The following is a 17,134-nucleotide window of genomic DNA, read 5'->3' as shown; positions in this document are numbered from 1 at the left end:
CATCACACAGTGGAGCAGTTAGGGGACCAAGGCTCCAAGGACAGCTATGCCATCCAGTGTCTGCAGAAGTCACTAGAAGCAGACCCCAACTCTGGACAGTCCTGGTACTTCCTCGGCAGGTAAAAGTATTTTCTTTTGTAAACATTTTGGCATTTTCTTTCATAGTGAATTCCTGCTAGCTATTGTTTTCCTTTTAGCAAGTGTGTAAAACGTTAAACCGCTGTGTGTTGAATAAGACTCTGGCGCGAAGGTCTTTTCTCTCTTCAGCTCCTGTCTCACCTGTTTCTCTACAATCTGTAGGCCGAGAAACTGGAGCTGTTTCAGAGCTGCTGTTTCAGAGCTGCTCCTCCGATCACGCTGATTATTATTGATTCAAGTCTGCACATTCTGGGAATACAGCGTGTTACACAGGGACCTAATGATTAATAGCTCTGTAAATCTGAGCTATTAATTAGATAGAATTTTTCCTTGCTGTTATTCCACACACTTTTATAAAGGCTTACTTATTTAATCCACTGATTTTAGTATAGATCATTAGACCCCAGTTGACCTGGTTTGGCTAGTGTGGCAGACAGTGTTGCAGTGGATAGATGGCCTCCTGTCTGTCAGCCCTTCAGTCCAGGTGCTTGTGCTAGGCTTAATCCTGTAGTACTACTGAGGGCTGCAGCAGTATGTTTTTGTTGTTGCGTTAGCGGCTGTGAGAGAAGTTAATGGCTAGCAAGCAGGGTTGGGTAGGTTACTTTATAAATGTAATATGTTAGTTACTAGTTACCTGTCCAAAGTTGTAATCGGTAACGTAACTTTTGGATTACCCAAACTCAGTAACGTAATCTGATTATGTTCAGTTACTTTTAGATTACTTTCCCCTCAAGAGGCATTAGAAGACAAAAATGTATGTTACCAATTGATCAACGTCTATTGCAGGATAAATCATTGTAAAAGTTTACATAGCTGGCAATATATGGATGTTACATTGTACTTTATGGGTTGGTTACGTAGGCTTCTTCTAACCCATCGCTTTCTACTACACATAATAATACGATTCAATTATATCTTTACATTAAAAACCAAAGTCAATCAGAATTCCAGTCATTCCAATAAATGTTACACCCCTTGATCTTCTAGAATAGGATTTGGAAATATGGAAGGATAGATTATCCTAACACTTTTACCTGAGCGTGCCCGTGGCATTTTCCTGTAAAGATTAGACAAAACCCAAATACAATTCCATGTACAGATAAATAGTTAAGCAGTTAGATTAAACAACTCCTTTGTAAGATAATGTTTTAAAATGAAACGTGTATTGAAACGGGTGAAATAACACTCCTCAGTTAGCAGGCTCAAGCAAGCTAAAACTAACTAGCAGAAGTTGTTATGATTTAAAATGATTTAGAAATTATTTAAAACACTTTGCTGTTGGCTACTATTTACTAATTAACAAAAAATAATGTATGTCATATAAAATATATTCACCCCACCCAGTATTGTAATCAAAACTTACCAGAAAGCATGTAGACCTTGGCTCAGACAGTGTAGTAGTGTGGGCTCAATAGCATCTCATTAGTGTGCAAGATCTTGAGAATCAGCTGTCCTTGTGATGGAAGAGTGCACTGTGCATGCAGAGGGTTGCAATTCCATTGAATTGGGGATAGTTTAACCAAAATATGCCACAAGACCAAGAATTGCCTTATGTGTATCCCACAAAAAAGGTTCACCGTTATAAGCTAACATTTTTGATGAATTTTTAGCAAAATTCCCCAAATTACCAGGCTTAAGTTACCATGGAAAATGTATTTATTTATTTATTTTTGGGGGGGAGGGGTGGATCAGCTTAATATTGCGGAAAGAATGTTGATTCCAATGTAATTGTCTGCATCATTTCCAATCCCCCATATTTTTTGGGGTAAATATATATATCCATTCACGTATGCATACATATACACATATATACATACACATACCTACATAGACATACATACTTTTTTTAAAGAGTATACCTTTATTATTATTCCCCGCAAACCCTACCACCGATCCCCCAATTGGAGTAAACTGATAAACATTTCTGTTTTTACCTTCAATTTATATATCTTATACACATTTTACAGACACAGTCTACTTTATAATAGTTCTCTCTTGTTTGTTCTTAGTCCTTCCTCTATTTCTGTTGTCCATCCAGTTTGATTTCCACTTGTAACTGTGCTATTTCACAATAGCTCCGCACCTATACACATTTCACAGATCCCGTATGCCCTACATTGTTTATCTTGTTATTAGTCCCACCCTTCAGCTCCACTCAACCTTTCCCATCTATCTTCCAACATCATCCATTTCGGATTTTTATTTGCCATATATTTTTCAACTGTGCTGTGATGCTTCACAAAAGATTTGAATCTTCCTATTCTCATAGCTTCCACGGATTGTAAATTAAAAATAAACATTTTTGCAAAAATAATTATTATATTATTGATTGATTGACTATGGCTTTTCAAATCCCCCAGTATTGCTATCTGTAGCGTTAGTTCTACGCAAATGTTGCAATTCTTCAACCATTCCTGGACCTGTGACCAAAAACGAGCTACATGCGGACAATACCAAAATAAATGGTCTAATGACTCTGCCTCCTCACAGCAGGATCTACAGAGCTGGGAAGATTGTATCCCCCATATATATAACATTCTATTAGTTGCAAGAATTTTGTACAATAATTTAAATTGAAAAATTCGAAGTTTTGAATCCGGCGTTGTTTTGCGTATCAATTCATAAACCATGTGCCATGGAATGGGTACATCGAAAATCTCTTCCCAACTATTTTGCAATTTATATGGCACAGCTGTAAGTTTTTTGGTCCTTAAATGAAATTGGTATATGTTTTTATTTATCACACTTTTCTTTAACCATTTATGTTCTTTAATATAGGGCCGACATACAAGTTCCTTGCTTTTATCCCCTTCCACCTGCCTCTTCCATTTTTGTGGTAATGCTGCAATTAATTGGTTGTAATTTTGGGTAGAGCAGACATTTCCATATGTCTGTGTTAGCTGCATGTGTGACATTACTCCACCAGTCCTATTTATGATATCATTCACAAAAATTATACCTTTTTTAAACATTTCTTCGATAAATACAGTTTTTTTATCAATTACTATACTTGAATTTAACCACAAGATTTGTTGTACTATTTGTTCCGTCCTTTCAGGTGGATTAAACTGAAATTGCAACCAACTTTCTAAGGCTTGTTTAAAAAATAAAGATATTTTGGAGATTATTTCCTTTTCAAGCAACCGTAAGTGAGCAGGTGTAATCTGAATAAAGGGAAAAAGGCCCTTCTTGAACATAGGATGAGACATTCGTACCAATCTACTAGAGAACCAGTTTGGATTTAAGTATAACTTTTGTATGACTGATGCCTTTAGTGAGAGGTCTAATGCTTTAATATTTAATAATTTCTGCCCTCCGAATTCATATTCGTTATATAAATAGGCCCTTTTAATTTTATCTGGCTTGCCGTTCCAAATAAAATTGAATATTTTTTTGTTCATATAATTTAAAAAGCAGGTCACTAGGTGTAGGCAAAACCATAAGCAAATAGGTAAACTGTGATATGATTAAAGAGTTAATCAGGGTAATTTTCCCACAAATAGACAGGTATTTTCCTTTCCATGGTAGCAAGATCTTATCTATTTTTGCTAACTTTCTATAAAAATTTATTGGAGTGAGATCATTTCTTTCTTTTGGGATTTGTATACCGAGTATGTCCACATCACCGTCAGACCATTTAATTGGTAAACTACATGGCAATGTAAAATGTGTATTTTTTAGTGATCCAATACGTAATATGGTACATTTATCATAATTTGGTTTTAATCCAGAGAGGATAGCAAATGTATCTAGATCCTCTAAGAGGCCGTGGAGAGATTCTAGTTGTGGTTTTAAAAGAAAACATGAATCATCAGCATACAATGACACCTTAGTTTTTAGGCCCTGGATTTCTAATCCCTTAATATTAATGTTTGATCTAATTTTAACAGCTAACATTTCGATGGCAATAATAGATATGCCGATAGTGGACAACCTTGTTTTACTCCTCTAGATAGTTTAAAACTTTCTGAGATGTAGCCATTATTTACTATTTTACACCTAGGGTTACTATACATAATTTTTACCCATTTTATAAGAGATTCCCCAAAATTGAAATATTCTAGGCATTTATATATAAACTCCAGTCGTACTTTATCAAAAGCCTTTTCAAAATCAGCTATGAAAACCAGGCCTGGTGTCCCCGATATTTCATAGTGTTCTAATGTTTCCAGTACTTGCCTTATATTATCTCCAATGTATCGTCCATGTAAAAAACCTGTCTGATTAGGATGAATAATATCTGACAAAACTTTTTTTATTCTATGCGCCAAGCATTTTGCTAGGATTTTTGCATCACAACACTGAAGTGTAAGAGGTCTCCAATTTTTTTAAATGGACTGGATCTTTATATATACCACTTGGGTCCTGTTTCAGTAATAATGATATCACACCTTCTTGTTGCGTGTCTGATAATCTATCATTTATATAGGAGTGGTTAAAACAAGCTAATAATGTTCCTTTGAGTATATCAAAAAAAAATATGTATACTTCCACTGGTATGCCATCCAGTCCTGGAGTTTTCCCATCCTTAAAGGCCCCAATTGCATCAAGTAGTTCCTCCTCTGTAATTAGGCCTTCACATGAGTCTTTCTGTACAGATGTTAATTTTACATTATTATTAGGGAAAAAATCCATACAATTAGTTTCAGTTAGTGGAGATGGAGGAGCCTGAAATGAAAATATATTCTTAAAGTACTTCCTCTTTCAAAATATCATTTGGCGAATCATGCGTGACTCCATCATTTGTAACAAGTTTTAATACGTTTTTTTTGGTAGCATTTCTATATTGAAGATTGAAAAAGAATTTGGTGCATTTTTCCCCATATTCCATCCAGTTCGCTTTATTTTTGTAATATATTACACTGGATCTTTCTTGAATAAGTTCCTCCATTTCTTTTTGTTTTTCCTCTAACTTATTCTGTGCCTCTATGGTACCGTTTTTATTGTTATCTAACTGTACTGTTAGTCCTTCAATTTCCTTTGTTAATATGGACTCTTTTGATCGAAATTGCTTTTGTTTTATAGATGAGTACTGAATTGCATGGCCTCTAAAAAAAAAAATTCACAACACTAGCCTTGAGAAAGCATTCATACCCCTTGACTTTTTCCACATTTGGTTGTTAATAGATTCAATTGATATTTATTTTGTCACTGGTGTCGATACAATAACCCATAATGTCAAAGTGGAATTATGTTTTACTAAATGTTTACAAAATGAATAACAAATGAAAAGCTGAAATCTTGTCAATAAGTATTAAACCCCTTTGTTATGGCAAGCCTAAATAAGTTCAGTAGTAAAAAATAAGCTTAGCAAGTCACATAATTATTTGCATTGATTCACTCTGTGTGCAATAAGTGTTTAACATGATGTTTGAATGACTACCTCATCTCTGTGCCCTACACATACAATTATCTGTAAGGTCCCTCACTCGAGCAGTGAATTTCAAGCACAGATTAAACTACAAAGACCAGGGAGGTTTTCCACTGCCTCGTGAAGAAGGGCACCTAATTGGTTGATGAGTAAAAATAAGAAAAGCAGACATTGAATATCCCTTTGAGCATGGTGGTTATTAATTACACTTTGGATGTGTAATAATACACCCAGTCACTACAACGATAAAGGCGTCCTTCCTAACTCAGTTGCTGGAGAGGAAGGAAACCGCTCAGGGATTTTACCATGGGGCCAATGGTGACTTTAAAACAGTCACGGAGTTGAATGGCTGTGATAGGAGAGAACTGAGGATGGATCAACAACATTGTAGTTACTCCACAATACTTACCTAATTGACAGTGAAAGAAAGGAAGGAAGCTTGTACAGAATAGAACATATTCCAAAACATGCATCCCTGTATCAACAAGGCACTGAAGTAATACTGCAAAAAATGTGACAAAGCAATTCACTTTTTGTCCTGACTGCAAAGTGTTTTGTTTGGGGCAAATCCAATACAACACTGAGTACCACCCTCATCATGTTATGGGTATGTTTGTAATTGTTAAGGACTGGGGAGTTTTTTTCAGGATAAAAAAGGAGTAGAATGGGGCTAAGATCAGGCAAAATCCTATAGGGAAACCTGGTTGTCTGCTTACCACCAGACACTGGGAGATGAATCCACCTTTCAGCAGGACAATTACATAAAACAAAAGTCTACACTAGAGTTGTTTACCAAGAAGACAGTGAATGTTCCTGAGTGGCCCAATTACCGTTTTGACTTAAATCTACTTGAAAATCTATGGCAAGACCTGAAAATGGTTGTCTAGCAAGGATCAACAACCAATTTGACAGAGCTTGAAGAATATTGAAAAGAATAATGGGCAAATGTTGCACAATCCAGTTGTGGAAAGCTCTTAGAGACTTACCCAGAAACACTCACAGCTGCAATCGCTGCCAAAGGTGTCATTACAAAGTATTGACTCGGGGGTGTGAATACTTATGTAAATGAGATATTTCTGTTTTTCATTTTCAATAAATGTGCAAACATTTCTGAAATCATGTTTTCACTTTATCATTATGGGCTATTTTGTGTAGATGGGTTCAGGCTGTAACACAACAAAATGTGCAATAAGTCAAAGGGTATGAATACTTTCTGAAGGAACTACAGATTGCCCCTTTATTATTGTTTTCATTTAACATTTAACTAGGCTAGGCAGTTAAGAGCAAATTCTTATTTACAATGACGGCCATACCGGCCTAACCCGGACGACGTCGGGCCAATTGTGCACCACCCTATGGGACTCCCAATCACTGCCGGATGTGATTCAGCCTGGATTTCAACCAGGGTCTGTATTGACTCCTCTAGCACAGTGATGCAGTGCCTTAGACTGCTGCGCCACTCGGGAGCCTGAGCTAGGTGAGATCGCTAGGTGAGACAACCACATCACAGTCGTAGCAAGTACATTTTCTCTCAATAAAGTAGTTATCGTCAAAGTTGGTGCAAGTAGAAGTCAAGTGCAAGCCGTGGGATTTTTGCTATTGGTTGTTGTGTGGGTAGAGCCACTGAATACAACGGCTAATGGTTCTGCATGAGCTGTAGTCACCCTTTGAGCTTGTAGATGTGCAGAGTGTTAGCTTTAGGGCTGACCCCATTTAGTAAACCGGTCAATTGTTTGGTTGATAGGCTGTTGGTCGACCAAGATTTCTTTAATGGAACACTAGCAGCAACACCAACAAAATGGTGTACAAGACACCTGTCTGATTGGCTCATCTTTCAGTGGACTGATCCATTGTATTGAGCTTTATTGACATGGGAAGCATATGTTCACATTGCTAAAGCAAGTGGAATAGATAATAAACAAAAGTGAAATACAAAATGAACAGTTTTGAACACTGGTACACTTACAACAGTGAATTGAGGAATAGAGACATTTAAAATGTCATTTGTTACAGTGTTGTAACGATGTGCAAATAGTTAAAGTTCAAAAGGGAAAATAGATAAACATAAATATGGGTTGTATTTACAATGGTGTTTGTTCTTCACTGGTTGCCCTTTTCTTGTGGAAACAGGTCACAAATCTTGCTGCTGTGATGGAACACTGTGGTATTTCACCCAGTAGATATGGGAGTTTATCAAAATTAGATTTTATGGGGAATTCTTTGTGGATTTTTGTAATCTGAGGGAAATATGTGTGTCTAATATGGTCATACATTTGGCAGGAGGTTAGGAAGTACAGCTCAGTTTCCACCTAATTTTGTGGGCAGTGTGCATATAGCCTGTCTTCTCTTGAGAGCCAGGTCTGCCTACGGCGGCCTTTCTCAATAGCAAGACTATGCTCATGGAGTCCGTACATAGTCAAAGCTTTCCTTCGTTTTGGGTCAGTCACAGTGGTCAGGTATTCTGCCACTGTGTACTCTGTTTAGGGCCAAATAGCATTCTAGTTTTCAGTTTTTTGTTAATTCTCTCTCTCGTTCTTGCACCCTCTCTCACCCCTTTCTGTTTCACTCTCGCTCCCTCTTTCTCACTCTCGCACCCTCTCTGTCTCACTCTCGCGGCCTCTTTCACCCGGTCTCACTCTCGATCCCTTTCTGTCTCACTCGCGATCCCTTTCTGTCTCACTCGCGATCCCTTTCTGTCTCACTCGCGATCCCTTTCTGTCTCACTCGCGATCCCTTTCTGTCTCACTCGCGATCCCTTTCTGTCTCACTCGCGATCCCTTTCTGTCTCACTCGCGGTCCCTTTCTGTCTCACTCGCGGTCCCTTTCTGTCTCACTCGCGGTCCCTTTCTGTCTCACTCGCGGTCCCTTTCTGTCTCACTCGCGGTCCCTTTCTGTCTCACTCGCGATCCCTTTCTGTCTCACTCGCGATCCCTTTCTGTCTCACTCGCGATCCCTTTCTGTCTCACTCGCGATCCCTTTCTGTCTCACTCGCGATCCCTTTCTGTCTCACTCGCGATCCCTTTCTGTCTCACTCGCGATCCCTTTCTGTCTCACTCGCGATCCCTTTCTGTCTCACTCGCGATCCCTTTCTGTCTCACTCGCGATCCCTTTCTGTCTCACTCGCGATCCCTTTCTGTCTCACTCGCGATCCCTTTCTGTCTCACTCGCGGTCCCTTTCTGTCTCACTCGCGGTCCCTTTCTGTCTCCACTCTCGATCTCTCTCCTCTCGATCTCTCTCCTCTCGGTCTCTCTCCTCTCGGTCTCTCCCCTCTCGGTCTCTCTCCTCTCGGTCTCTCTCCTCTCGGTCTCTTTCCTCTCGGTCTCTTTCCTCTCGGTCTCTCTCCTCTCGGTCTCTCTCCTCTCGGTCTCTCTCCTCTCGGTCTCTCTCCTCTCGGTCTCTCCCCTCTCGGTCTCTCCCCTCTCGGTCTCTCCCCTCTCGGTCTCTCCCCTCTCGGTCTCTCCCCTCTCGGTCTCTCCCCTCTCGGTCTCTCCCCTCTCGGTCTCTCCCCTCTCGGTCTCTCCCCTCTCGGTCTCTCCCCTCTCGGTCTCTTTCCTCTCGGTCTCTTTCCTCTCGGTCTCTTTCCTCTCGGTCTCTCTCCTCTCGGTTTCTCCCCTCTCGGTCTCTCCCCTCTCGGTCTCTCCCCTCTCGGTCTCACTCTCGATCCCTCTCGGTCTCTCCCCTCTCGGTCTCTCTGACGGTCTGACAGTATCTCTCTCTTCATACTCATATTGATAGTACTAAGCATAATGTGTGTTTCTCTCCAGGTGCTACTCCAGTATTGGGAAAGTCCAGGATGCCTTCATCTCCTACAGACAGTCCATTGACAAGTCTGAGGCCAGCGCTGACACCTGGTGCTCCATAGGGTAAGACCTGAGTCACTGCAGCCAGCGTGTACTCACCTATCATCTGTCTGTAGGACCCTTGAAGAAGTCTTGAAGGATTGCTCAATCTGAAGGCTTGTAGGTGTTGGCCATGGCAACAGGAGGGAGGTAGTGAATATGGATAGACTTGGCGTGTGGCCACCCGAGGGAGAGAGGACACTAAACTCCATGCACTCCCCCCCTCTCCCCATCATTTGCTCTTTCTCACTTTCTCTCTTCCTTCTTCCCTCCCTCCCCTCTCTCTCCCTCCCTCCCCCTTCCTTCCCTCTCCTTTCTCCCCCCCCCCTCTCTGCCTCCTTCCTTCCCTCTCTCCCCCCCTCTCTCTCCCCCCCTCTCTCTCCCCCCCTCTCTCTCTCCCCCTCCCTCCCTCACCCTCCCTCCATCCTTCCTTCCTTCTCTCCCTCCTTCCCCTCTCTCCTTCCCTCCCTCCCCCCTCTCACTCTCCCTCCTGCCCCCTCTCTCCTCCCCCCCTCCATCCCCCAGTGTTCTGTACCAGCAGCAGAACCAGCCTATGGACGCTCTGCAGGCGTACATCTGTGCAGTGCAGCTGGACCACAGTCATGCGGCTGCTTGGATGGACCTGGGCACGCTCTACGAGTCCTGCGGGCAGCCTCACGATGCCATCAAGTGTTACATCAACGCCACGCGCAGCAAGGCCTGCACCAACACCGCTGCCCTCACACACCGCATTAAGCTGCTGCAGGTAGGCAGGGACGCAGAGAGGGAGGGATACATACACACATGCAGAGATATGTAAACACACACACACACCAAGCAGAAACAAATGATTTGACTGGCTGTTTTCTGTTAAACGTAGTGCTGTGTGTTGTGTTGCAGTGTATGTACGTGTTTTAAAGCCAAGGACATGATTCACTCTCTGAAAGAGTTGTGTTTTAATCATGTGTGTATATCCCTGTTTATTGTACAGGCTGTGATGATTCAGTTTTGTATTTGACTCATTGTGATGTGATACTACACATTCTCACCAGTAATGTAAGACATCATCTCATAGCATTGACCATTATTTGAGTGATTTATTTTCATTTGACTTCATCTCATCTCCCCGAAGAGGCTGTATTTCATGTGCAATTACCTCTAGTGTAACAAGGTGCTCAGTCAGTGGGTTGTCCTACCATAACGCAGAGCAGTACTGAAATGTGTCTTTATGCCATTTCCTCCCCCCTCCTATCGGCTGGGTTGTGTAACCCTCAGACAGGTAGTGTTGCGGAGGGGAAGGGTGGTAACATGCTTCCTAGTATTGAGGAGGCGTGGAGCCTGCCCATCCCCGCTGAGCTCACCTCCAGACAGGGGGGCCTGAACACTGCAGCAGGCAGCCCAGGGCCACAGGCACAGCAGCAGCAGGTGAGACCTCTAGAGACCCCCCCCCCCCCCCAGATAATGTAACACCCAGCTAACAAACCCCTGCTACTACTACTACTACTACTACTACTTAAACTAACCTGTCCTGGTGCATCTTAATAGCCTATATCTTTCCTCGTCTTCCTCCTCTCATTGGCACTGATCTGCAAACTCAGTATAGTTGAAATACAGTGGATGCCCTCTAGCAATATCTGCATTCACCCGACCGGTCTAGAAATGTTTTGAATCAGTGCAGACAAACCAAAGGAGTTGAGAGAATCCCCCTCACAAACACTAAGCTCACATACAGTAGATTTACTAGGTGTAATTCTCTGTGTGGTTCCTAATACAGTAGATATACTAGGTGTAATTCTCTGTGTGGTTCCTAATACAGTAGATTTACTAGGTGTGGTTCCTAATACAGCAGTACAGGTCATAAGTCAACTCCTTTTCTCACTCACCCCACCTCCTCACCCTGACTAGCTGTTTGACATGACGTGTACAGGATGAATGTAAACTACTGATATGCTGTTGATTTCTGTTAGTGACTATGAATATGTAATTCATTGTCAACTTGCATGTCTTGTCTTTTTGTCTTGGATGAGCGTTTGACATTAAAACTACTTTGGCAACAAAGGTTTGATGGCAAACGGCTGTAACCCACATATTTTTGTTCCTTATGTTTCTCACATTAAAATTAATCTCATTCCTCTTGCCAAGAAAAAAAGACGTTCACACATTTTGTTGGCTTTAAGATTCCTGATTAGAAGTATCACTTATGTTGTCAGGATTGTGGCATCTGCTCTGACCCCCTCCTCTCTTCCCTCCCACTCCTCTCCTGCCTCCCCCTATACCCCTCCTCTCCTGCCTCACCCCTATACCCCTCCTCTCCTGCCTCACCCCTATACCCCTCCTCTCCTGCCTCCCCCCTATACCCCTCCTCTCCTGCCTCCCCCCTATACCCCTCCTCTCCTGCCTCACCCCTATACCCCTCCTCTCCTGCCTCACCCCTATACCCCTCCTCTCCTGCCTCCCCCCTATACCCCTCCTCTCCTGCCTCACCCCTATACCCCTCCTCTCCTGCCTCACCCCTATACCCCTCCTCTCCTGCCTCACCCCTATACCCCTCCTCTCCTGCCTCACCCCTATACCCCTCTTCTGCCTCACCCCTATACCCCTCCTCTCCTGCCTCACCCCTATACCCCTCCTCTCCTGCCTCACCCCTATACCCCTCCTCTCCTGCCTCACCCTATACCCCTCCTTTCCTGCCTCCCCCCTATACCCCTCCTTTCCTGCCTCCCCCCTATACCCCTCCTTTCCTGCCTCACCCCTATACCCCTCTTCTGCCTCACCCATATACCCCTCCTCTCCTGCCTCACCCCTATACCCCTCCTCTCCTGCCTCACCCCTATACCCCTCCTCTCCTGCCTCACCCCTATACCCCTCCTCTCCTGCCTCACCCCTATACCCCTCCTCTCCTGCCTCACCCTATACCCCTCCTCTCCTGCCTCACCCTATACCCCTCCTCTCCTGCCTCACCCCTATACCCCTCCTCTCCTGCCTCACCCCTATACCCCTCCTCTCCTGCCTCCCCCTATACCACGCCTCACCCTATACCCCTCCTCTCCTGCCTCACCCCTATACCCCTCCTCTCCTGCCTCACCCCTATACCCCTCCTCTCCTGCCTCACCCCCTATACCCCTCCTCTCCTGCCTCCCCCTATACCCCTCCTCTCCTGCCTCACCCCTATACCCCTCCTCTCCTGCCTCACCCCTATACCCCTCCTCTCCTGCCTCACCCCTATACCCCTCCTCTCCTGCCTCACCCCTATACCCCTCCTCTCCTGCCTCACCCATATACCCCTCCTCTTCTGCCTCACCCCTATACCCCTCCTCTCCTGCCTCACCCCTATACCCCTCTCCTGCCTCACCCATATACCCCTCTCCTGCCTCACCCTATACCCCTCCTTTCCTGCCTCACCCTATACCCCTCCTCTCCTGCCTCACCCCTATATCCCTCCTCTCCTGCCTCACCCCTATACCCCTCCTCTCCTGCCTCCCCCTATACCACGCCTCACCCTATACCCCTCCTCTCCTGCCTCACCCCTATACCCCTCCTCTCCTGCCTCACCCCTATACCCCTCCTCTCCTGCCTCACCCCCTATACCCCTCCTCTCCTGCCTCCCCCTATACCCCTCCTCTCCTGCCTCCCCCTATACCCCTCCTCTCCTGCCTCACCCCTATACCCCTCCTCTCCTGCCTCACCCCTATACCCCTCCTCTCCTGCCTCACCCCTATACCCCTCCTCTCCTGCCTCACCCCTATACCCCTCCTCTCCTGCCTCACCCATATACCCCTCCTCTTCTGCCTCACCCCTATACCCCTCCTCTCCTGCCTCACCCCTATACCCCTCTCCTGCCTCACCCATATACCCCTCTCCTGCCTCACCCTATACCCCTCCTTTCCTGCCTCCCCCCTATACCCCTCTTCTGCCTCACCCATATACCCCTCTCCTGCCTCACCCTATACCCCTCCTCTTCTGCCTCACCCATATACCCCTCTCCTGCCTCACCCTATACCCCTCCTCTCCTGCCTCACCCCTATACCCCTCCTCTCCTGCCTCACCCCTATACCCCTCTCCTGCCTCACCCCTATACCCCTCTCCTGCCTCACCCCTATACCCCTCCTCTCCTGCCTCACCCTATACCCCTCCTCTTCTGCCTCACCCATATACCCCTCCTCTCCTGCCTCCCCCTATACCCCTCCTCTCCTGCCTCACCCCTATACCCCTCCTCTCCTGCCTCACCCCTATACCCCTCCTCTCCTGCCTCACCCCTATACCCCTCCTCTCCTGCCTCACCCCTATACCCCTCCTCTCCTGCCTCACCCCTATACCCCTCTCCTGCCTCACCCATATACCCCTCTCCTGCCTCACCCTATACCCCTCCTTTCCTGCCTCCCCCCTATACCCCTCTTCTGCCTCACCCATATACCCCTCTCCTGCCTCACCCTATACCCCTCCTCTTCTGCCTCACCCATATACCCCTCTCCTGCCTCACCCTATACCCCTCCTCTCCTGCCTCACCCCTATACCCCTCCTCTCCTGCCTCACCCCTATACCCCTCTCCTGCCTCACCCCTATACCCCTCTCCTGCCTCACCCCTATACCCCTCCTCTCCTGCCTCACCCTATACCCCTCCTCTTCTGCCTCACCCATATACCCCTCCTCTCCTGCCTCCCCCTATACCCCTCCTCTCCTGCCTCACCCCTATACCCCTCCTCTCCTGCCTCACCCCTATACCCCTCCTCTCCTGCCTCACCCCTATACCCCTCCTCTCCTGCCTCACCCCTATACCCCTCCTCTCCTGCCTCACCCCTATACCCCTCCTCTCCTGCCTCACCCCTATACCCCTCCTCTCCTGCCTCCCCCCTATACCCCTCCTCTCCTGCCTCACCCATATACCCCTCCTCTCCTGCCTCACCCATATACTCCTCCTCTCCTGCCTCACCCATATACCCCTCCTCTCCTGCCTCCCCCTATACCCCTCCTCTCCTGCCTCCCCCTATACCCCTCCTCTCCTGCCTCACCCCTATACCCCTCCTCTCCTGCCTCACCCCTATACCCCTCCTCTCCTGCCTCACCCCTATACCCCTCATTCCTGCCTCCCCCTATACCCCTCCTCTCCTTCCTGCCTCCCCCCTATACCCTCCCTACTCCTCGCCTGCCCTCTATAACCCCTCTACTCCTCGCCTGCCTTTCCTGCCCCCCCCCTATACCCTCCTCTCCTTCCTGCCTCCCCCCTATACCCTCCCTACACCTCGCCTGCCCCCCTATAACTCCTCGCCTGCCTTTCCTGCCCCCCCTACCCTCCTCTCCTGCCTACCTCTATAACCTTCCTCTCCACTCCTGCCTCCCCTCCTCTCCTGCCTCCCCTATAATCTTCCTCTCCACGCCTGCCTCCCCCCTTCTCTTCTGCCTCTCCCCATAACCTTCCTCTCCACTCCTGCCTCCCCTCCTCTCCTGCTTCCCCCTATAACCTTCCTCTCCACTCCTGCCTCCCCTCCTCTCCTGCCTCCCCCTATAACCTTCCTCTCCACGCATGCCTCCCCCCTCCTCTCCTGCCTCCCTCTATAACCTTCCTCTTCACTCCTGCCTCTCCTGCCTCCCTCTATAACCTTCTTCTCCTGCCCCCCCCTCCAGGCATGTAAGCCCCACCAGGGTGGTGAGGGAGGCCAGGTACAGACACAGGTCTCTCCCCATCCCAGCCACACTGACAGTCAGGCCAGCCCTGCCAAGAGGAAACGCACCACCAGCCCAGCGAAGGTAGTGTTCAGTCTTTTACCCAGCCCAACTGACCCTAAACCAGGGTCATATTCATTCAGATGCGTTTCAATGGATAACTAAAGTGAGTGTTTCTTATTGGACAAGTCCAGGTAGTCCCTCACTTTTTCAGTAAGTTTCCATCCATTTGGTGCCTAATGACAACAATCCAGCTCGGGTACTAAAGCCTGGGAACTGTCCACTCCATCACACAACTGGTGAACGCAAAAAGGAATGACGCTGAAACGTTTACAAGGTACATTGACGAGCATCTCTCTTTTCTCTGAGGACAGAGTGGTGTGGACTTGTGGACAAACAATCCGGTACAACAGCAGATCCCCAGCTGGTACCTAACGCCACAGAGACTACAGGTGGGTTATTTTCTGTCAGTCAGACCTTGAACTGTATTTGTTAACCCCTGTATGTCTAAGCCATTAAATTGCAATATCTACTAAGTTAACATATGGAATTGTTTTAAGATGATGAAGCCATTTGATTGTGAATTTTAGTGCCCCTGTATGTATAAAAATAAAAAATATATATAAACTTAGCAAAAAATAAGAAACATCCTCTCACTGTCAACTGCATTTATTTTCAGCAAACTTAAACATGTGTAAATATTTGTATTAATATAACAAGATTCAACAACTGAGACATAAATTGAACAAGTTCCACAGAAATGTTATAATGTGTCCCTGACCAAAGGGGGGGGTCAAAATCAAAAGTAACAGTCAGTATCTGATGTGGCCACCAGCTGCATTAAGTACTGCAGTGCATCTCCTCCTCATGGACTGCACCAGATTTGCCAGTTCTTGCTGTGAGATGTTACCCAACTCTTCCACCAAGGCACCTGCAAGTTCCCGGACATTTCTTGGGAGAATGGCCCTAGCCCTCACCCTCCGATCCAACAGGTCCCAGACATGCTCAATGGGATTGAGATCCGAGCTCTTTGCTGGCCATGGCAGAACACTGACATTCCTGTCTTGCAGGAATTCACGCACAGAACGAGCAGTATGGCTGGTGGCATTGTCATGCTGGAGGGTCATGTCAGAAAGGGAACCACATGAGGGAGGAGGATGTCTTCCCTGAAACGCACAGCATTAAGATTGCCTGCAATGACAACAAGCTCAGTCCGATGATGCTGTGACACACCGCCCCAGACCATGTTTCAAACATCGCTACTCGCTGGCTCCATTCTGATAATGGCGGACTGAAGACAGGGTGGTGCGGCAGGTGCCGCTTCTCATACGAATGCTGTTATTTTATCTAAAACATCAGGTGTATGCCGACCCCAGCTAAGTAACTTATGCAAAGAGTTAAAGTGCAATTATGTCTTATCTCCAGTACTTTGCCATGATTGTCAGTTATGTAGCTGCTCTACTGATAATCTCAGTGCGTCCTTGCTGGGATGACACAAATCTACTGCCGGAGAATATCAACACCAAACACATTGGTTCTCCGTTCCACGGGAGCGGACAGTACACAGCATACCATAATGTTCTGAATAATGGCCAAGTCTACCTCGCTCCCTATTCCACTGAACCGTTTAGGTGTAACAAACACAAGTCCAACATTTTATCGGAAACTACCTGTTCACCACCCTCCTGCTCTCCGGGGATGTGCAACTCAATCCTAGGCCTAACGTCACCGAGCCAGCGATACTCACCGGAGTAGAAAGCAGTGGATGGCCTCATCCACTGATCGTCGCCACTGTGGAAGTGGGTGAGTGCTATGGTCCCATAGTTTCTCTCGACTCACCCGGCTCCAGGATAGATTTTGACTCTTCAAACATACCCAAGTCGCTATATGCGATCCCTGACTCTGCTTCTGGTACGCAAGCTGTTTTAATTAGTTCACCGCATCCAGTTCAGGTGGGAGGGATTGTTAATTGCGCTACCGAACTGCCCCTAATCAAAACCAAACAAAACGGCCTAAACCCAGCCGTCAGAAAACACAGAAAAATTAACTTTTTTCAATGTGTCAATCACTCTCGAGTCATCTGGGACCCACGAGCTAAGCCCAACTACTAGGGGGGCACTTGAACATTCGTAGTGTCATTCCAAA

General features: G+C 46.0%; 1 protein-coding gene across 5 annotated transcripts in view; it reads left to right on the top strand.

Annotated features, from left to right (window-relative positions):
• The window catches only part of LOC129820866 (lysine-specific demethylase 6A-like), a 122,762-nt gene that overhangs the window by 71,987 nt on the left and 33,641 nt on the right, over positions 1 to 17,134 (top strand). For 4 of the 5 annotated variants that reach the window (XM_055877915.1, XM_055877913.1, XM_055877914.1 and 1 more), the window contains 6 exons: positions 1 to 119; positions 9,275 to 9,373; positions 9,875 to 10,094; positions 10,604 to 10,753; positions 14,951 to 15,073; positions 15,364 to 15,441. The exon at positions 1 to 119 is cut by the window's left edge and continues 8 nt beyond it. In XM_055877915.1, the coding sequence (XP_055733890.1) occupies positions 1 to 119; positions 9,275 to 9,373; positions 9,875 to 10,094; positions 10,604 to 10,753; positions 14,951 to 15,073; positions 15,364 to 15,441 (789 nt within the window). The remainder of the gene's footprint in view (positions 120 to 9,274; positions 9,374 to 9,874; positions 10,095 to 10,603; positions 10,754 to 14,950; positions 15,074 to 15,363; positions 15,442 to 17,134) is intronic. The other variant, XM_055877916.1, reaches the window with a different exon arrangement.

This window comes from Salvelinus fontinalis, chromosome 23, assembly GCF_029448725.1.
Source record: "Salvelinus fontinalis isolate EN_2023a chromosome 23, ASM2944872v1, whole genome shotgun sequence".
Classification (NCBI taxonomy): domain Eukaryota; kingdom Metazoa; phylum Chordata; class Actinopteri; order Salmoniformes; family Salmonidae; genus Salvelinus; species Salvelinus fontinalis.
Note: the sequence above shows the minus strand (reverse complement) of the source record. Positions and strands in the feature narration are given on the sequence as shown.